Source organism: Lissotriton helveticus, chromosome 3_1 (genome assembly GCF_964261635.1).
Source record: "Lissotriton helveticus chromosome 3_1, aLisHel1.1, whole genome shotgun sequence".
Taxonomy (NCBI): domain Eukaryota; kingdom Metazoa; phylum Chordata; class Amphibia; order Caudata; family Salamandridae; genus Lissotriton; species Lissotriton helveticus.
This window is the reverse complement of record NC_136061.1, coordinates 1,788,418,869-1,788,440,519: the sequence shown is the minus strand read 5'-3', so window position 1 is coordinate 1,788,440,519 and position 21,651 is coordinate 1,788,418,869. Positions and strand designations below refer to the sequence as shown.

The 21,651-nt window shown below is 45.7% G+C and overlaps 1 protein-coding gene across 2 annotated transcripts in view; it reads left to right on the top strand.

Annotated features, from left to right (window-relative positions):
• LOC144823812 (uncharacterized) overlaps positions 1-21,651 on the top strand; it is a 230,014-nt gene that overhangs the window by 126,062 nt on the left and 82,301 nt on the right. For both annotated transcript variants that reach the window (XM_078682665.1, XM_078682667.1), the window contains one exon: positions 1,462-2,214. In XM_078682665.1, the coding sequence (XP_078538791.1) occupies positions 1,462-2,214 (753 nt within the window). The remainder of the gene's footprint in view (positions 1-1,461; positions 2,215-21,651) is intronic.

Sequence of the window (21,651 nt, the reverse complement as noted above, 5' to 3'; positions counted from 1 at the left end):
ATTGTGCCCTGTCCCAGTATCTCAGGGTGTGGGAGCCCCCCATCCTGCAAGCCAGCCGAGGGTCCGGGCGCTGGGGGCGGGGGTCCATCGGGTCCGAGTGAGGCTCTCTCTGGCCTGGCTAGGGTTCGGAAGCTGGCCCAGGCCTTGGGCTTGTGCTTCGTCCCAGGGTCCCAGGGTGCGGGAGCCCCCTGTTCTGCAAGCCAGCCGAGGGTCCGGGCGCTGGGAACAGGGGTCCACCGGGGGCCCGGGATGCTCTGCCTGGCTAGAGTTCAGAAGCTGGGACCGGGCCTGGGGCTCGTGCTCCATCCCAGTGTCCCAGGTTGTGGGAGCCCCTGTCCTGCAAGACAGCCGAGGGTCCAGGCGCTGGGGACGGGGGTCCACCGGGTCCTGGGGAGGTTCTTCCCGGCCTGGCTATGGTTCAGAAGCTGGGCCCGGGGCTTGTGCTCTGTCCCAGTGTCCCAGGGCGTGGGAGCCCCCATCCTGCAAACCAGCTGAGGGCCTGGGTGCTGGGGACAGGGGTTCACCGGGTCCCGTGGAGGCTCTCCCTGGCCTGGATGGGATTCGGAAGCTGGGGCCGGGGCTCGAGCTCCTTCCGGCGGTCCCCGGGGTGCAGGAGCCCCCCGTCCTACCAGCCAGCTAAGCGTTCGGGCGCTGGGGATGGTGGTCCACCGGGGCCTGGGGAGGCTCTTCCCTGCCTGACTGCTTTCAGAAGCAGGTACCGGGCCGGGGAGCGGGGGTGGTTGGCTCTTTCCACTCCATGGAGAGGAGGTGAGTTTTCTGCCCAACCCTAATGATTTATAGTGAAGCGTTAGTGAAAAGGGGTTGGTTTTGGAATATACACAAAAAGAAGGTAACTATCACTGAGGTTCCTGTGTAAGAGAGGGTTAGTTGACCAAATCCCAGATATAGAGCAGGCCCTGTTCTCCGGAATGGAGTAAAGGATGGGGGCATATTTTGTCATACAGAAGACAGGTTGGAAGGGTGCATTCATTGGCTAAGCTCCCCCAGGGTATATCATCATTCAGCCCAACTCTATCTGTGGTCAATCTGCAACTCCACTTTTGCTCCTACCTAAAGAGTGTTACCTGTCTTATCTGTGTGTGAGCCGCAAGTTTGGTCCAGCTATGGTCATCTGGTGAATGTCCGACCATGGTGTAATGGGTGCACATCTTAGTGTGGGTTCTTTTGCATCTGATATTGCTCTGATGTTCAAGCAATTCAAGAAAGACACCTAGTAACAATGTGATTTAATGCAGTTTTTTTAAAGACTTTTTATGCAGTTGCGAATGACTTGAAAGTGACATCTAGTAAAGTAGGGGGCTGCATTCTTGTTAGAAAGTTCAGGCTGTGTTGTCTGACGTGAAAAGGACATCTAGTATTTTGTCAAGGTAATTGTAGCAAAGTGAAAGGTCAGACTGATAGGCATTACCAACACATGCTCTCTTTTTCTTTCCCTTGTAGATGCACTGAGAGCCAGTGATTGCCACCCAGTCCTCGCTGTTATTTCCGAAAATAAGGGCTACGTGACATGTTCGTGCAAAACTGGATTTATTGGCAACGGCTTTAAATGCACCGCTAAGTCTAGTTGCAGGAATGACGACTGCTGCGCCTCAGGGTACACATGGGATAGGAAGAGTAAGGCCTGCATGGATGTTCAAGAGTGCAATGATGTCACCATAAACAACTGCGCCCCCAGAAACACTTGCGTAGACATCAGGGGCAACCACCTGTGCCAGCAGACTCACCCAGCACAATGCGGCTCCACCATCTGTGACCCTGACCAGGATTGCCTCCTTGTTAACGAGCTCCCTCAGTGCGTTGATCCCTGCATGGACTACCAAGAGCTATTCGGCCCTAGTCGACTTTCCTCAACTAAGTCCAAAGGCCAGTTCTCCAGTGACCGATACCTTTTTGGCTGGTTCCGGTACATCGGTGGCGAGGGGGTGAGAATGCAGGAAGGCTGCGTGGCCGGAGGTCTAAGATGTGGCTCGGCAGAGCCCTTTACCCTGAAAGTTGGAAGCCACCCAGCTGTGGGAGAGGGGATTCGCTCTGTGCAGCTACTCAAGAACACAGTGGGGTCAAATTCAACAGACTGTACAAGAAGCGGGTTGATCAAGGTCAAAGCCTGTGCAGCGCCTTCGTCCAAGTCCAGCCACAACGGATTCTACATCTACAAGTTCAGCGGGTTGGTCGCCTTTGACGTTTACTGCACAGGTGAGAGAGCTCCCTCCCAACCTACTGATCACTAGCAAAAGGGCCTCAGAAGTTTGTCTCAGGAAGTCTAAGGCAAAACAGAGCAGTCGGCTTCTCTGAAAAAGTTACTGCCATGTAGATAGAGTCAGAAAAACATGTCGGCCAAACGGAAAAAGATACCTAAATCTGCATCTACATGTACCCAAAATCACCAGAAGAGACTTTACATTTTGGGTGGGATTTTTTTGGGGTAGACTCTGATGTGTAAAATTACACAGCTTAGTTGAGACATCTGCATATTAATTAGGCCTAGCCTAAGGGGTCCTGTAGTGGAGAGTTCAAGCTCCCTCTGAAGGAGCTAGACTCCCATTTTTCATTTCTTGATGTTGCAGTTGCCGGAACAGATGTAATTTGAATGGCCTGTGAAATTAATTGCCTGTTTTAACTCTCATCCCTTTAGAGGGCATGACATAGTTTTGTAGAACTGCGTTAATGCAGTTTATAGATGTGTCCATCCCCAAAGGGGTCGTCAGAATAGACCCTTTTCCTCCTTCTGCTCTCTGCAGTGCCTTCTTCTTGGGCAGTCATAGGACTATTTACTAAAAGTCAGAGTAAGTTTGAATATGTGAGATTAGTTGGAATCTGCTTCAATTTACTCAGTCCTGGACGTTCATTAAGACCTTTGGTCACATGTCCAAGTATCATCCGAGTCTGCAATTTTATAAATTCAGAGCTCACGCTGGTTTTTTCTGGGACCTTAAAATAGGACTGTTAAGGAGGTATGTGTGGCACTTTGTATACAAACAGTAAACCCAAATATTATTAGCCCTGCATATCAATTCATCAAAATGTCTGAGGTGATCCAGGTGAGACCATACAACCTTTGACCCAATGGCATCAAATGGAGTGACATCGCATGACCCTGGACCTGCATCTTCCTTGAAGGTGATGTCACATGACCTTCACTCTGAAGCCATCACAGTAATTGACATTACTGAAGCTCCCTAATAATTGTGTGATTATTCTTACAAACAGAAGACATATAAATATTTATTTTAAACACACAATATCTTTTAATTAGTGGGCTGACCTTACATATTAGGGAACATTACTCTTTTATATTTCTCTTACCTGAACAATACTGTGTTCATTTGAAGAGGATGGTTTAGTGAAACAAAACACCGAACAGTCCTGGGAACCTAAATATTTATACCAGAAACTGTCATAATTGAATGGTTCCCCTAAAGTATAACTCAATGAATGAATGAATGAAATTGGATTTCTATAGCGCGTAGGTTCCCTGAGGCCTCCTAGTGCTTATGGACTGGACAAACAGAAGGCACATCATGTTAATGAGTAGTACTGAAAAGATGGGTTTTGAGAAGTTTGCGGAAGGCCAGTAAGTTTGGTTCCCCAGGGAGTTCAAAAGATTTGAAGCATTCAGGTAGAAAGAGCGTCCACGCCATCTGGAGCTTCGTACTCTCCTTTAGGGTAGCAAGGAAGGTGGAGCTCGACCGAAGATTCGTAGGGGGTTTGTTTGGGGTGACAAGGGACTGAATAAAGGCTGGGCCAGATTTCCAGATGGCTCTGTGAGCCAAGCACATGGCCTTAAGCTGTGTCCTAGTCCGGATTGGGAGCCAGTGCAGATTCCTCAAAGCCAGTTTTGCTGATTTTCTCGGAGGAATCTTGAGAAGTAGGCGAGCCGCACAATTTTGGATCACTTGTGGTTTCTGATTTGTGGAACGAGGGGCTCCCAGATACAGTCCATTTCCATAGTCCAGGCGGGACAGTATGAGGGATTGCACCATAATTCTTCTTGCCTGGAAAGGGAGCATGGGGGGAGGATCTTTTGTAGCATTCTCAATAGGCCAAAACACGTAGCAGAGAGCTTAGTGGCTTGATGATTACAACAGAGGGAGTTGTCAAGCCACATTCCCAGACTCTTGATCTACTATTTTGGAACTGAAGTAGGGCCGTGACAGGTCGGCCATATCAACGCCGAAGACGGGGATGGAGGTTTGCCCGAAAAGATCAGTTCGGTCTTCTCCCCATTTAGCTTAAGGTGAGATAGTTCCATCCATTCAGCTACCGTCTCTAAGCAGGTACCTTGAGTGCAAGATGATCCCTCTGGGTGGTTTAATGCCACAACCAGTTGGGTATTATCTGCATAGGTAATGATCTTTATGCCGAATGGAAGGACTATCTCTGCCAAGGGAGCCATATAGGTGGTAAAAAGCGTGGGCTCAAGGAGGAACCCTGGGGAACCCCACAACTAAGAGGCCACCGATTTGATGTGGCAGTTCCCTCGAAGACTTGAAAGAACTAGTCCCTTATAAAGGACTGGAACCAGGTAAGTGCCATATCTTTCACTCCAAGATGTTTTAGTGGCTCAAGCAGGATGTTATGAACAACAGTGTCAAAGGCGGCACTGAGATCTAAAAGAATGATAGCTGCTGAGCCGCCCTGGTCCAGAAGTCTCCTTGCCTCTTCTGTTACTGCTAGAAGGGCTGTCTCCTTCCTGAACTGAGGGCGAAATCCTGTTTGAGAGAAATGGAGCAAGTTGTTGGATTTAAAGGACTGCACAACAGTGGTGTTTATGTGTCTCCCAATTGACTTGCTCGGCCAGGGAAGGAGGGAAATGAGTCGATAGTTGGCCATATTGGAGTGATCGAAATTGGGTTTTTTCAGAATGGCTCTGACCTGAGCATACTTCCAGGCCGTGGGCATCATGCCGGATGTGATGGAGGAGTTTAAAATATCCAAAATTACCGGGCAAATGGCATTTATGACTAGTGAGAGATGCTGGGGGGGGAGCGGGGTCCATGGCCGAGCCCGAGGTTATCCTGGAGATAAGTAACTCCAGTGAATCAGCGTCTAACAGAGGAAAGACTCCTAAAGAGCACTGTAGTTCAGAGTGTAAACTACGGGTACTGAGAGCTGCAGACTCAGTCTGTGAGGGGGAAAGGCAGACATAGCAATCAAATTATTTGATGGAAATATTCAGCCAAGTTTTTACAGCGGTCTAGTGCTTCCTCTGTATTAGGTCTCCGAAGTGTCTTAAAAAATCATAAGGAAAGGCAAAAAAAAATCAAGAAAATAATAATAATTATGACATTTGTATTAACGGTTATGGACGATGGAGCCTATTCACAAAGGTAAATTTGATCTTAAATGTAAGTTTGCGAACAAATTAACCTCATTGATGTCTTCCAGGAATTTACTAAGTGCCAGATGTATCAAAGAGATTTACCCATTCTGGGGGCAGATTTTCAAGGACTGGCGCATCCCTGCATATATTAGCAGGGAGGCGCCAGTACCGATGCAACACATAATTCTACCCTTGAGCCACCAGGGATGCGCCGCATTTACAATACGGTGCACCCTGGCGCAGGGATAGACAGAAGTGTGTTGCATCTGATGGCGTAAGAGCGGCACATTTCTGGAGTCATGTCACAAGCACAACGCAACTCCAGCAATGTTCAGGGACTGCCCATACCTAACGTGCTGCGCCACTCCAAGGTTTCATGGCAGCTACCTCTGAAAAGTGACAGTGAAATCTTGTAGATTTCCCTGCATCAGTTTTACGAGACTTTTTCCGAACGCCCACCCTGTATACATTAAACCTGACGCAGGTTTAATGTGGCGCTGGGCTTTACAATGTGACGCATCTCCCTACATGCGTCACGTTGTAAATAAGTCGCAACGTGGCACATGGTTTGCGCCACCACTGCATCACAGAAGTGACGCAACAGCGACGTAAATGTGTCGCAAGGGCCTTGTAAATCTGCCCCTCTGTGTTTATGGGAAAATGTGTTCATACATATGGCCCTAAGAGAATTCTATGATTCATGGCAGGCAGGAGCATTCATACGGATGCTGTTATCATGGCCACGAAAGACGAGTTCTCTTCACCCATAAATCACACTCAAAGTTGGGATTTATGTAATTTCTAAGTATTACTATGGCCTGATTTAGAGTTTGCCAGAAGTGACAAGGGTTTCTATTACGTTTGTGACAGAGTAACCCAGCCACCAAATTCTAATTCAGCGCCTAAATGTGGTTTGCCTGGCAAGTTGTTAAATTCCTGCAATCTAGTAGTATGTTTGTAGGCATTTCCGCATTCCTATCATTACCCTTTTCATTCTGGAAATGGTTCTAGTTTTACCACGGTCAAGTGCTGTTGTAAATCCCTTCCTAAGCAGGTTGGGGAATTAATTTGCCCCAAACTTGATGTGATGTTGGGGGAGCGGTTTCTCCAGAGAGAAAAATGTTTTTCCTGAAGAGAATAAAAGAAAAACTTGCATTTGCTTTGGATGATTCATTTTCCCTGTGGGGAATTCTCTTCCATAGAAAGTTCCCTACAATGGGGACGGATTCCAAAGTTATAAATCATAGGATTCTCCAAGGAATGCTCAGGGAAACATGTCACAGGCATAGCTTTGCAAGCAGAGTTTAATACAAATTCATGACTGCAGGTAAAATTAGATTTAAAAATCACAGTGTAGTTGTACTAATTTTTTAGTGAATCAGGCTCAAACATTGAATATTAGGTGCATGAGGTCCTCAGCCACATCTTATTGTGAACAATACAAGGTCATCTCAATGTTGCCTTACAAAGTCACATTCTTAGCAAATGAGAGATCACCCTACCCTCAAAATAGCTAATCATTCTAATCATCCCTGTGAACTGCTGAACATAAATTCCATGTGTTAAAAAAAAGCCAGGATCTTTACTTGAGTGAATGAATCCAATCATTGTATGTGCAATATGCACCAACATCTAAAATAGTTTAAAATATTTTTTGAGAGCCAATAGATGGTCCCTATATTGCGAGTAATACCTTATTTGCACAGTCATTACGGAATGCAAGTCAGGTTTCTTGCAGCAATGTACCACGACTGTCTTGTCTTCTGATTTATGTTGCTCACTAGGAGTCCCAAGTTAAACAAGCATTTGCAATGCAATAGGTCTTGCGTTTGTGAGAGTTGGAGCTATTGGCGTTGTAAATGACAATGTCTTTTACCTATGTGTTTTGGTTTGGAGTGTAGTGGATGTATAAGCAGAGAGACACAGCTGCAGCACTGTCTAGAGGACTAAGAATGGGGAATCACCACTGGGAACAGAGACACAGCTGCAGCACTGCCTAGAGGATTTAGGTTAGAGGAGTTACCAACAGGACCAAAGAAGCAGCGGCAGCACTGTCTAGGGGACTGGGAATGTGGAATTACCACTGGGAACAGAAACACAGTTGCAGCCCTGCCTAGAGGACTTAGAATGGGGGAGTGCAGTGCATTCAGCCTACATAGAGAAAATGGCCTCCGTACAGGGCCCGACTTGGGCGCTATCAGCTGCACCGCACCAATCACAACTCTGCCATTGCAGCGTTGTGATTGGCTTAGGGGAGGTGAGGGAGGCTGCCTGAAACGTGCCAGGAGCAGCAGGAGCTGAGGCAGTGGGACATGATGCGGAGGAAGGTACGTTTTTGTATTTTAATACTGTCCCGCTCCCCCCCCCCCCCCTCACCCGCCCGTCTTGCTGGCCACGACTGCTACAGCCAGCTTCTAAGAACAGCTTTGGACCCTGCACATATGTTTTATTTTATTTTACAAGTTAGTCACTGAATACAATGTACTCTAAACCGCTGACATCAAAATAGAATTATATCTTGTCTGCTACTCCTTTTCAGCATTCTTTTATTTTAAATACACACAATTTTGCATCGAAAGCAAAAGGAAATGTGAGTACTTCAGTGAAAACACCTGAGCCTCGCTGGTCAGCAACAGCGCTGCCTTCAACTATTGTGACTCCAGGCTAACAAGACACATTTATAGAAATCCTTTTTGTTTGTCCATCCAAAATATAAATTATGTGCCTGGAATAACACAGGCTCGTCAGAACTTCTGTGGTAAATTAAATACGACGCAAACAGGAAATCGTGTGAAGGTCACATCCTCCCTGCTTTCCCACCACTATTTGTTACATCTGTCAAATCTCAGATTTAGTTTCTGGAAAAATGATGCATGCCCCCTGACACGCACCCGGGGCTAAACGATCTTTATAATGTGGGAATATGCTGAACTCAGTTTAAGTGGTGCATTGCTCTCTCTCAGAAATGTATACTGCGCTCAGAAATGTATACTGCACTCAGAATTAAACACACGTGAAACAGACATGTTTGCCCCTGTTTCACGTGTGCTTCAAAGACAGAGAGAGCGCCCTGCCATGAGCGGGCGTCCAAAGCTATCGCCTGGGTGTTCGGCCAGCGGCAACCTTTCTTAAGAAGTCCTGTAGGTCTGTTCTTCTTCCTGTCGCATCTAAGCATGTTATATTATGTTCAACATATTTATGATATATGTTCTGTTGTATAGCACTAATACGTTGTCCAGAAAGCCACTATGAATGTAAAACTTAGATTCAGTCGGTAGCTCAGTGTGCTAATGTGCCTGCAACCAGTATACAGGCATTTGTGACTTAGTGGCCACAAGTTGCAGTAAAATAGTTTAGTAAGATAATTTCCGTAGGGCGAGGATTTTTGTCTAACCTTCACGCCATAGGTTCCATTAGCGATAAAACAATAAACCACACGTTCCAGTCCCAGTGACACAGCTCGGAAGGCTACTGTGCCTACTGCAGACATGCGGGTGTCACCTGTAGGTCACATGTTCGTGATAGAATTGGTCAGGGGATTATCGGGTCTTTTGGAGATGTCTGGATGTAAGCTGAAGGTTAGCCATGTAAACCCAACATTTCATCCTTATAAGGTCGTTACAGTACACACAAAAGAACCGGGTGACAGAAACATCATAAAGGGTCATAAAGCCAAAGCCAATATCAGGAAACGCTGTATAAAAAAACTTTTTATATGTTATGTCATGAGATATATCCGTGATTCTAGTTTATATGTTACAACATATGAGTTCTTATGTGGTAGGTTTCAGTTTTTTGTATTTCATGGCTTGTAGCGCGATATCAGCTTTTAATTGTGCTGTTTTGTTATATGTTTGGATTTATAGAATTTCACTTTGTTTCGTTTCAATCATTTTGTTGATATAAAAAGCAATATATGTGCACCATAACTTGATTAAAAAAATTAAAAACACATAAATGCCAAATGTGGCCAAAAAGAGACATTCATTTTAGTAAACTTACTAATAATTGTTTGGGTTATGTGATATGTTAGAATGTACATGTCAGCTAACGCCACTTAATTTAAGGAATGTTCCATGGTTTACATTGTGTTATATTATGTGCTCTGATTGGTTAAGGCCCTGCTGGGTAACCAAAAGTCTGAGCCGTTTCCGGTTATTTGGGGGTACAGGTGAGTCTTGAGATCTCCCAGTCGGCAGACAAGTTGGGTGTGGGGTGCGCTCTTCGGCAAGTCTGGCTGCATGTTTCTTCTCATGCCAACTCCCTGCTTCCCTTTTCCTTTCTGTCTTTCTTGTCTCACTCCTTCTGTTACTCCCCCTCCCTTTCTATCTCTTTCTTTCTCGCTGCCGGTCTCTAAGTAGATGTCTCAATCTGACTGTGTGCTCGCCCCGTCCTTTCTCTTCCTCTCTCTGCTTCTCTCTTCTTTTCTGCTGTCTCTCTCCTTCACTCTCTGCCTTTCTATCTCTTTATCGGTCCCTCACCCTGTCTGTCTCCTTGCCCTGTCCTTTCTCTGTCTTTCTCTCTCTCTATCTGCTTGCCCCTGTGTTCCCAATTCTCTCCCCAATCGTTCATGTCTTTCTTAGCATCCCATTCTCATCGTGCTCCCTTTCTCCTGCGACCCCTCTCTTTTTTTCTGCTCCTCTGCTTCACTCTACATGTCTAATCTTATCTTCCATTTCGCTTCGTAACCCCTTCTCTGCAATATTGCTATCAGCCGAAGGACAGGCTTGTCGATGGGAGGCGTGAGACATGCATCTGGGGCTACCCCCAGCAGAAACAAACAATTTATCCATAATGTTTACTTTTGTGTGTCAGGGGGAAGCGCCGGGATCCTCTCCTGTCAATTGGTAACCAGGGCACATTAGACTTGTTAAAGAATAGCGCACAGTGGCACAGAAGGACAGAGCACGTGGTAGGCCGGCGTCTGATATGCATCCGATTAGACCAACAGTTTTGCCAGTCATTGTCTTTGTTAGAACAGATTCACAATTGCTTTATTAACCTTCCTGCTTTCTCAAATTTGCTTGAAAATGAAAATGTTCTCTGGCGGAGGTGGTTCGGGCTCACTCGCCCCAGTGCAGTACTATCATTGTTTTAAGTCTCACCACTTTCAAATGTAACTAGCCGCCACTGATGTCCACACCTGAATAACCAATTATCAGCATATGCTCACAGCTAGGTGCCAATCAATGCAGACCTCAGCCCACCAGAGCACAGTGGCCAGGGAAACTTCCTCCATCAGTTGTTGTAACCAACATTAGCTGTTCTATCAAGGCTTCTAGACTCACAACCTAATTTTCCCTTAGCGTAGGCAATGGGAGGAGCAGAATAAGAGTATGAGGAAAAAAAAGAGGTGTAAAGGAAAAGGGGATAACACAGGAGTAAAAATAACTACATTAGTTGAAATAGTGGGGGGGGGGGCAGAATAAAGGGGCAAGAGGAAAGGGAGGGATCAAATTAAGAGGCTTCTAGAATAAATAGAAAGAAGTGTGTATGTGAAAATAAAAAAGAGAAAAAATAACATAAGGTAAACGTCAAATGTGAATAATATGCCCAAATACCTTGCTAATACAACCCTTGTGCAGCAATCAGAACAGATTATTATCACAATACTGAAGTGCCACATTGATTGCTAGCTATCCTAAACAAGTGGACGCCCAAGTAGGCTCATTAAATCAACAGGTGGATTTGTAAGCCTACCACCTCTGAGGTGAGCAAGACCTTTGTACTGCGACAAGCCCCTGGTTGCCTGTCTTTGATTGAAGGTCTACATCATACATGCTTGCATGCCCCCTCGACTTGACAAAATCAACTTTGCTTGTGCTTGTATGCATGGGTAGGCCTACAACATTAGCTGTTCAGGACTCCTGGCAAACAGGGCTACTCGTGCCATATATATGTCATTGAAAAGCCACATGGAAGGGTATTTTAGATGGAAAACAAAAATATATATTTCCCAGTGTTTTTAAAAATGTGTGTGGGGTAAAGGTGGGGGTCAAAGCTTCAGCCCCCATCACATCTGCAACAGTCCACCCTTCCCTGCTGAGCCATTTTAAGATGCTATAATAAGATGAAATTATCCTCTTTTTGGATGCAGGTCACAAAATAAAGGATTCATGACTAATGGCAGGCTGCCCTTCCCCTGGCCCCCAAGTGCGTACCACAATGGTCTTACAATGTGACAAACGCGGCAAGACTTGAAGATATTGCAAAAATGTAAAACAACAAGCTGAATCCCCCTTGAAAAGAAATCCAAAACCAAACAAAATCCTGCTAAAAAAAACAACTTATCAAAAATTGCAAAAACAGTACAGCAGTGACTGATAAAGGGTATCAGTGACGTATGCACATTGTGAGAGTGAGTACGCACTAAGGGAGGACAATATGCACATAGCAAGCATGCATGCTACAGGGAACAGCAACTGTATCATGAAAAATATAAAAGCGGGTGCTGAACCATGTAGCCCTGTGCCCGTGTACTTGACAATTTACATAAAGAAACACATTAGGCGAAGTAGCGTTTAAATGCTAATGTGTTGAGATAATACACAATGTTATCAAAGTTGTTAGTGAAAATGTCCCGCTGCATCATGGCCTCCATTTTAGGATTGTCTCATTCATGCCTAAAGACAACACTGCAGCCAGCCCAATCTCCCTTAAAAGGAAGCCCAAAACCAAACCACTATCCTATACAAAAATGCCCAATTGCCGATCAACATTGAAAATTGCAAAAAGAGTAAAAAAAGGCTAAAAGGCACAAAAAAAAACAGCGAACGGAGCAGGAGGCAGCACTAACTAATATGGCATTAAGAGGAAGCAGGACTCTTGGCGTCCGCAGACATTTTTCCAGGGGCGGGGGGGGCAAAATGTTAATGTCATCACCATCCTCCGACATGATGTGTGCCAGGTGGGGCACAAGAAACACTGGGGCGCAGAACTAGGATAGACTCAATTAAATGCCAGGAATCCAGGATATGTGACTGACCGTGCCACAGGCCAACAGACACCACCTGTAGGGAAAACGCTAAACTTTCTGACAAGGTGCTTTATCTCTGTCTGCTAGGTGTGCAGACTTCTGGGTCCTCGATCCAACACCAATCAAGGCTGTCTTCAGCATGATTCGATTTTTATCAGAATACTTTAAAACAGCCTATGATTAAAGCACCATATTAAATATACTGTATACACAGTATATGTTAGGGATTATTTGTAGCACACATATTTACCAATATTGGCTTCTTGGTGCTAGCATTCATGACAACTTTTATCTAAAGTTAAAGCACAATGTCAAAGTTAGTAATAAATAATGCAGCAATCACACCCACTATTGATTTGCCAGTGGGTGCACCCTTTACTAGAATTCCCTGGGCATTGCTAAATTTTACACACATTCAATTAATTTATACAAAACAAAATGTATAGGTCCAAATGTTAGCTATATTTTTGAAAAGAAACTTGGAGTCCCTCTATGTGTAGTCAATGTCAAACTGACATCGTGCGCACGTTTAGGGATACAATAATGGCCAGCTCCCTTATGCGGAAGCCCGGCACCGTAAATGTGTGGCACATGCGGCGCCCGCAGCTGCGCCACATCACAGGTCCAGGGATGCTGAGTCTTACACCGTGGTCGAAGTGGGGGAAAAAAAGTAGGGGAACAGTGGGCGGAGAATCAGAGGGCGGGAATAACCCAAGGATTGGATCTGTGGGTGGAGCCAGAGGTGTGGCTAGAATGCGCAGACATCCCAATTTTTAGTATTTGTTTGGCATTTCACTGCCCAGTTTAATCAACCAATAGATACACATGATTATTTAAGGTTATAATGAGCTATTGACATTAAAATATATTCACAAAGTGGGATATGCTTCTAATCACAGAATGTACCAAATACGATAACATGTGGAAACACAAGCCATTTGTCTCTGAGCCATGGAGTTTCTGTCATCAGCACTTCACCCTTTTTCAACAACAGCAGTTCAAACATGAATGGCAAAATATCCTAGTTTGCACATGTTTCTCTAAAATTATGTCTCTGCCATATTTGCCTCATAATGCAAGATCTGCTGCATGATCTGACCCTTTAAACTAATAAATTGTTTGTAGGTCAAACATATCAAAAGTTAATATAAAATGTGACTTGTGTTGCTGCGGAGTGGATGGCCTATTGTAAAGGTTCATATATCAAAAAGGACTGGCTAGTTAAGTAAAAATAGAGAGAGAGACTCTGTTAGGTACGTTGTGGAGCAACATAAAGTGGGGAAAAGGCATTGCTTTCCTCGTAAAGCCCTCACCCACCGACCTAGTCGGTGGCATGCTTCATCATCGGGCCCACCACAGTGGCATCGAATGTGCCCCGGGTGTGCTTCAACGCCAGGAGACTGCGGAGCTGGTATGTTGCCGAGTGTGCGGTGAAAAGGGGTGAGAAGGTGTAGATTAAAAGCTATGCAGGAGGTCCCAGCACCCGAGGGTTTGTTTATCTTTAATGAACTGGGCCTCTACTAGCAGATAAAAAGGCAAGGAGACGTAATGGAGTGCTGATTATGACCTCCAGCGTCTTGTGCGGTCTACATGTTTCAGCCAGTGCCTTGTTGAATTTAAGCTGGCTTTCCTCAGGACCATTTACTATGTGAAAGGTGCAAAATAAACTTAATTTAAGTGAAAGTGGTGTTTTGGCTATGTGTGGCGCTCGCTAAGGCGCTGTAACTGTTAGAGGGGATTCCCTCAAGCTTGACTACATTTAACACATAGGACAAAGACAAGACGTACGAGGTAGAGGCATATCAGTATGGTGAACTTTACTACAAAATGCCGACTTATAAGGTGGTGTACGTCCTATAAACGGCTATTGTGGGCTCATGGCACGTGCATGAGCCAGGTGATGATTTTATCAAGAAACCGGTGGTGTGGTGGGCTAAAAGAGCGTATTTTACAAGGTGAGGTACAGGTAAGTATAGTACTGGGTCCTCACTCTGTTATTCCTTGTAAAAAGCTTCATGGGTCGCTTGGCAGAGAAAGAGACCCTGTTGGCAGAAAGGTAAGTTCAACACGTATCCGACCTGTAGGGGAAGAAATAGGTGGCTTACCCTGTTTGTAGCTGTAGCGGTTCTATTGTACTCACGAAAATATCGGTCTGGTTCCTCCTTGGACCTATTCGTCCTTCCGCGGCGCCCGTTATGGGGGAATGGAGCTTGCCGCCTCTTTTTAATACTGTTCGGTGGAGTAGTTTCACCTGTGCATAGTAGAAATAGAGGGACGGGGGACGCGCTAACAGCCATGTCATGGTGGGCTGGGCGCGCAGGTGCTGAGGAGTAGTGCGCGATCTGGCGCATGCGCTTTGGCAGCTTCGTGTTGCGCATGCGTGGGTTGTAGCGCATGCGTTTAGAGTTGGTAGCGAAGTTTCTTGCATACGCGGGACATTGCGCATGCGCATTGTGGGGGGAGAGAGAGCCAGAGTGTGGCGCGCCCAATGAAGTCCAAGAGTGGGCTTGCGAATGGGCAGTTATTACGTGATAGCAAGGAGATTGCCAGTTGCATGGACATTTGTAATCGTCCTGCATATGTAAATAAAAACAGAGGTTTAAAAACAGGTGAAGGATTGTTTTGGCACCGAAGGTGCAGGGGGGGGAGCCCATCAGGGAGAGGAGGAGCATGGGTGGACACGCTCATGCAGGGTATGTGCTGGCAGAGATGTTTACTGGTTTGGCGGACTCTTATGTATACCATGTGAAAATTAAACAGCTAGGGAGTTCCACGGTATGGCATCGTTAAGGCCCTGGGTATGTGTGGACAAGCGATATATCCATCGTTGTTCTTTTTGAAGGAGGATTCTTTCATTGATGGAGGTATCAAATTTTTCAATGACAGTCCAAGAGAAATCATTGGGGGTGTGATTGTGGGTAAGGAAGTGGTCTGTGAGCTTGCTGATATTTTTGCCACATCTTATCGTGCTCCTGTGTTCAGTCATCCGTGTCCTTACTTTTCTGGTTGTCATGCCAATGTATCTGAGGCCGCACCGGCAGACTATAAGGTACACCAAGTTGGTTGAGTTGCAGTTAGTGAACTGTCTTTGTGTCCAGACTTTGCCAGGTTCTAGGTCCAGAGTTTTTGAGGGGGACGTAAGGTGGCACACACTGCAGTTGTTGCAGGGATGGTGGCCTGTGACTTTTGGTAGTCCCCATATGTTGACTAGGGTGTTGTCGTTGGTGTTTTCCTTGGGCTGGGGTCTGGTTTTGACCAGTTGGTCTTTTAGGTTGGTGGCTCTTCTGTATGCGAAGCGCGGTTTTTCCCATTTCCTGGTGCCAGAGTTGATGATCTTCCAGTTGCGTTTTATGATGTTGGCTACCTGGTTGGACGCTGTGTTGTAGGTCATCACACACGTCAGGCAGTGAACAGGCAGTATACACGGAAGTGGAACAACTACAGCACAAAGATACCTACAACAACCTCTCTAACAAAGACAGGAGCACTATTCAACGCTTACAGAATGAACCTACCCTTGTCATAAAACCCGCTGACAAGGGTGGTGGGATAGTTCTAATGAACAAAAGCGACTATGACCTGGAGTGTAGGAGACTCCTTGGCGATACCAGGAACTACAAACGCCTCAACAAGGCCCCAACTGAACCACTACAGAACACCATCAATCTCCTGGTCACTAATGCCAAAGACAATGAACTTATCTCAAAACAAGAGGCTGATTACCTATGCCCTAGAAATACCAAAACCCCTTATTTCTACATAGTCCCAAAAATACACAAGGGCATCACCCCACCACCTGGCAGACCCATCGTGTCTGGCATCAAATCATTACTGGAACCTCTTTCACGCTACTGTGATTTCTTCCTTAACCCTTTGGTCCAAAAAGCTCCTTCCTACATCAAGGACACAAAACACCTCCTAAATGTAATTCAAAACGTTACCTTCAACCCCAGTACTGAACTACTAGTAGGACTAGACATCGAGAGCCTTTATACCAGCTTGCCTCAGGACGCTACATTAAAGGTACTACATGATGTCCTCATGGCAAGCCCCTGGGAATACAACACCCCCCGCAGTTTCATTATGGACTGCGCCACTTTGGCTCTCAAAGAGAACTATTTTGAATACGAAGGTACCTACTACCTTCAAACAAATGGTACTTCCATGGGCAGTGTCTTCGCTCCCAGCGTGGCAGGATTGTATGTGGCACACTTTGAGAACATCTACATACAACATCACTCGAATCCTTTCCTGACCAATATCAAAATGTGGCGCCGCTACATCGACGACGTGCTACTGATATGGGAAGGCAACCAAGCACTACTGGATACCTTCATGCTCTGGATTAACACCCAAGATCCCTTCTTACGTTTCACAAGCACCAGCAGTGCCACTGAACTAGCGTTCCTTGACCTAAACATTAAACCGCAGAATGGAGGCCTCGTGATGAGCACCTTCTACAAACCCACGGCAAGGAACTCCCTACTCAGATTCGATAGCTTCCATCCCAGACACCTAAGGGAAAACTTACCCTATGGGCAATTTCTACGCATCAGACGCAATTGCAGCAGCATCCAGGATTACAAGTCACAGGCCAACGACCTAACAGACAAACTAAGAGAACGTGGCTATCCGTCAAGGATAATAAACAAGACCTGCAAAAGAGCTAGAAACCAGAACAGGGAAGCACTCTTAGAAACCTATGAAAAACAACAGGAAGAACCTACCCTGACGTGTGTGACAACCTACAACACAGCGTCCAACCAGGTAGCCAACATCATAAAACGCAACTGGAAGATCATCAACTCTGGCACCAGGAAATGGGAAAAACCGCGCTTCGCATACAGAAGAGCCACCAACCTAAAAGACCAACTGGTCAAAACCAGACCCCAGCCCAAGGAAAACACCAACGACAACACCCTAGTCAACATATGGGGACTACCAAAAGTCACAGGCCACCATCCCTGCAACAACTGCAGTGTGTGCCATCTTACGTCCCCCTCAAAAACTCTGGACCTAGAACCTGGCAACGTCTGGACACAAAGACAGTTCACTAACTGCAACTCAACCAACTTGGTGTACCTTATAGTCTGCCGGTGCGGCCTCAGATACATTGGCATGACAACCAGAAAAGTAAGGACACGGATGACTGAACACAGGAGCACGATAAGATGTGGCAAAAATATCAGCAAGCTCACAGACCACTTCCTTACCCACAATCACACCCCCAATGATTTCTCTTGGACTGTCATTGAAAAATTTGATAACTCCATCAATGAAAGAATCCTCCTTCAAAAAGAACAACGATGGATATATCGCTTGTCCACACATACCCAGGGCCTTAACGATGCCATACCGTGGAACTCCCTAGCTGTTTAATTTTCACATGGTATACATAAGAGTCCGCCAAACCAGTAAACATCTCTGCCAGCACATACCCTGCATGAGCGTGTCCACCCATGCTCCTCCTCTCCCTGATGGGCTCCCCCCCCTGCACCTTCGGTGCCAAAACAATCCTTCACCTGTTTTTAAACCTCTGTTTTTATTTACATATGCAGGACGATTACAAATGTCCATGCAACTGGCAATCTCCTTGCTATCACGTAATAACTGCCCATTCGCAAGCCCACTCTTGGACTTCATTGGGCGCGCCACACTCTGGCTCTCTCTCCCCCCACAATGCGCATGCGCAATGTCCCGCGTATGCAAGAAACTTCGCTACCAACTCTAAACGCATGCGCTACAACCCGCGCATGCGCAACACGAAGCTGCCAAAGCGCATGCGCCAGATCGCGCACTACTCCTCAGCACCTGCGCGCCCAGCCCACCATGACATGGCTGTTAGCGCGTCCCCCCTCCCTCTATTTCTACTATACACAGGTGAAACTACTCCACCGAACAGTATTAATAAGAGGCTGCAAGCTCCATTCCCCCATAACGGGCGCCGCGGAAGGAAGAATAGGTCCAAGGAGGAACCAGACCGATATTTTCGTGAGTACAATAGAACCGCTACAGCTACAAACAGGGTAAGCCACCTATTTCTTCCCCTACAGGTCGGATACGTGTTGAACTTACCTTTCTGCCAACAGGGTCTCTTTCTCTGCCAAGCGACCATGAAGCTTTTTACAAGGAATAACAGAGTGAGGACCCAGTACTATACTTACCTGTACCTCACCTTGTAAAATACGCTCTTTTAGCCCACCACACCACCGGTTTCTTGATAAAATCATCACCTGGCTCATGCACGTGCCATGAGCCCACAATAGCCGTTTATAGGACGTACACCACCTTATAAGTCGGCATTTTGTAGTAAAGTTCACCATACTGATATGACTCTACCTCGTACGTCTTGTCTTTGTCCTATGTGTTAAATGTAGTCAAGCTTGAGGGAATCCCCTCTAAAAGTTACAGCGCCTTAGCGAGCGCCACACATAGCCAAAACACCACTTTCACTTAAATTAAGTTTATTTTGCACCTTTCACATAGTAAATGGTCCTGAGGAAAGCCAGCTTAAATTCAACAAGGCACTGGCTGAAACATGTAGACCGCACAAGACGCTAGAGGTCATAATCAGCACTCCATTACGTCTCCTTGCCTTTTTATCTGCTAGCAGAGGCCCAGTTCATTAAAGATAAACAAACCCTCGGGTGCTGGGACCTCCTGCATAGCTTTTAATCTACACCTTCTCACCCCTTTTCACCGCACACTCAGCAACATACCAGCTCCGCAGTCTCCTGGCGTTGAAGCACACCCGGGGCACATTCGGTGCCACTGTGGTGGGCCCGATGATGAAGCATGCCACCGACTAGGTCGGTGGGTGAGGGCTTTACGAGGAAAGCAATGCCTTTTCCCCACTTTATGTTGCTCCACGACGTACCTAACAGAGTCTCTCTCTCTATTTTTACTTAACTAGCTAGTCCTTTTTGATATATGTACATATAAAACAGGGGATCGGGCCTAGCTTATCTAGTCCTCTCTCTCCCTTTGATCTATACACTATTGTAAAGGTTGACTGGTCACCTTTCTCACTGCTGCGTTTGTATGTTACACTGGTACTTATAAGGCAAAATCTTTCCAGAGACTGTTAGCATGTGTACTCACGTCAAAATAATAAAATATCTGAAAATATACTGCATTACGCTGCAGCCTTTTTTTAGTCAACACTACGGTATAATGTTGTCATCCTTTGCTGCATAATTAATTCCAGTGGCCCCACAGCAGGCAGCACATGTTAAAAGTCCTTCTGAATGAAGCAGGGAGACTGTGAAGTTTGCGAACTTATTTTGGCGTGTGTGCAAATCCTGCATTGCCAATCCCTGGTGAGTTGCAGCCACTGCTGCTGAAACAAGGCCAATGGAGGTACCTTAGGGTGAGGCATGCTGCCTCAAGGGCAGGGCCAGCCATAGCACTGGTGTTGTCCTGTGCATTAATGTTTGTTAGTGCCCCCAATGACCACCTCTGCCATGGATTCCCTCACTACCACCCTTTAACGGTGCCCCCCAAGTCTTCATAACCACTCTCTCTCAGATGCATTTAATTTGATTTACAGCACCACTCATACCATTGTAGGGTGTCAGAGCACTTTACATCACACACATTAGACAATCAATATGTGTGTAAATCACTGTATAGAAAATGTTACATAAGACTAAGGACTACAAGTTGTAGGAGTCACATGACAACCATACTAGTAACCCATATAGTTTTATAGTGATTGATCTGGAGAAACACAATACCCGGAATTTAAAACGTAATACCATGGTTGGGGGTTCTCCTTAATAATCAGAATTGATTTCTGTCCAAAAGAACACTTTTTGGGACATTAGCATAATCAAAGACTGGGGGACGGGGGGAGGGGGGAGAACATAACGCTCTAATTTATACCTTGCAGTTTGTATGCAGCTCTTAGATAACAGTTAATACCTCACTGTTCTAAGTTAGGATTTTAACTTATCAACTGCAAGTAACAAAAGGAGCTCTATGACAAAAGCAGTAGCCCACTGACCTATTTACATTATGTGCACTTTGTGATCTGCATGGCGCATGTTCTTTGCAACCGGTACATTAACCCTCTGAGCCACCTTTCCATGATTCAAAACTTCCACTAGACAACATTCTGATCTCCCTCTAGGAAGAACATTAATAACCAGAGTCATCATGACATTTTTATTGTTGCTGAAAAATGCTGGAGGCCAGGAAGGAGGCAGCAAGCGTTTTTAAAACCATAATATACTTGCAAACATGATGCCTTCACCTAAAGTCACAATAAAGAAACAATGTCCTGAGAGGTAAAGATCTATAGACAGTTAAAGCATGCATGCACATAGCATTACTAGCAAAGAAAGAAGGAGAAAATATGTTTGTATGCCAAAAGATAGTTAATCATCTTTATATGTTACATTAATTTCATGGTCAGATGTTATACAGTTAAGAAACAGCACTGTAAAAATTCAATTGGTGACAACCATAAAAAACTTGGTGCAAAAAAGTGTACAAAGTGCAGGTGGCGACGCAAGTGAAGGTGAACAGCGTGGACGGCGCACTGTAAATAAAGTGCAAATAATTTACAGTAAGTGGCTCAAAAGTAGATGTGACAACGTGATATCACAATGGTACAAGTTCTTTCAATTAAATGTAGAGCCACAATTGAGGAGTGCGCCTGTTATTCAGACTGTTAGGTCGACGGCGTTTCGATCCTTGTAGTTTCCGATCGTCATCAGGACTTGGTTGTCTGACTTGGGGGTGCTGTAGTCTGGTCCAGATAGCAAGAATCAGCTATCTAGTTGTTAATCCTCGGAAGGAAAGAGCAGTCTGTGGCAACTTGTGCTGACCGAATCATAGTTGGTAGGAGGATTGCAGGTGTGCACTTGTTAGATCAGTGCTTTAATCGGCTGTCTGTATCAAGCCATGTGGAAGCACGAACGCTTGTTAGATCAGTGCTTTGATCGGCTGTCTGTATCGAGCCGTGTTGAAGCACGAATGCTGCTGAGTGAATCGGCGTGTCCGCCGGACAAGTTCTTTCAATTAAATGTAGAGCCACAATTGAGGAGTGCGCCTGTTATTCAGACTGTTAGGTCGATGGCGTTTCGATCCTTGTAGTTTCGGATCGTCATCAGGACTGGGTTGTCTGACTTTGGGCGTGCTGTAGTCTGGTCCAGATAGCAAAAATCAGCTATCTAGTAGTTAATCCTCGGAAGGAAAGAGCAGTCTGTGGCAACTTGTGCTGACCGAATCATAGTTGGTAGGAGGATTGCAGGTGTGCACTTGTTAGATCAGTGCTTTAATCGGCTGTCTGTATCAAGCCATGTGGAAGCACAAACGCCGACACGCCGAT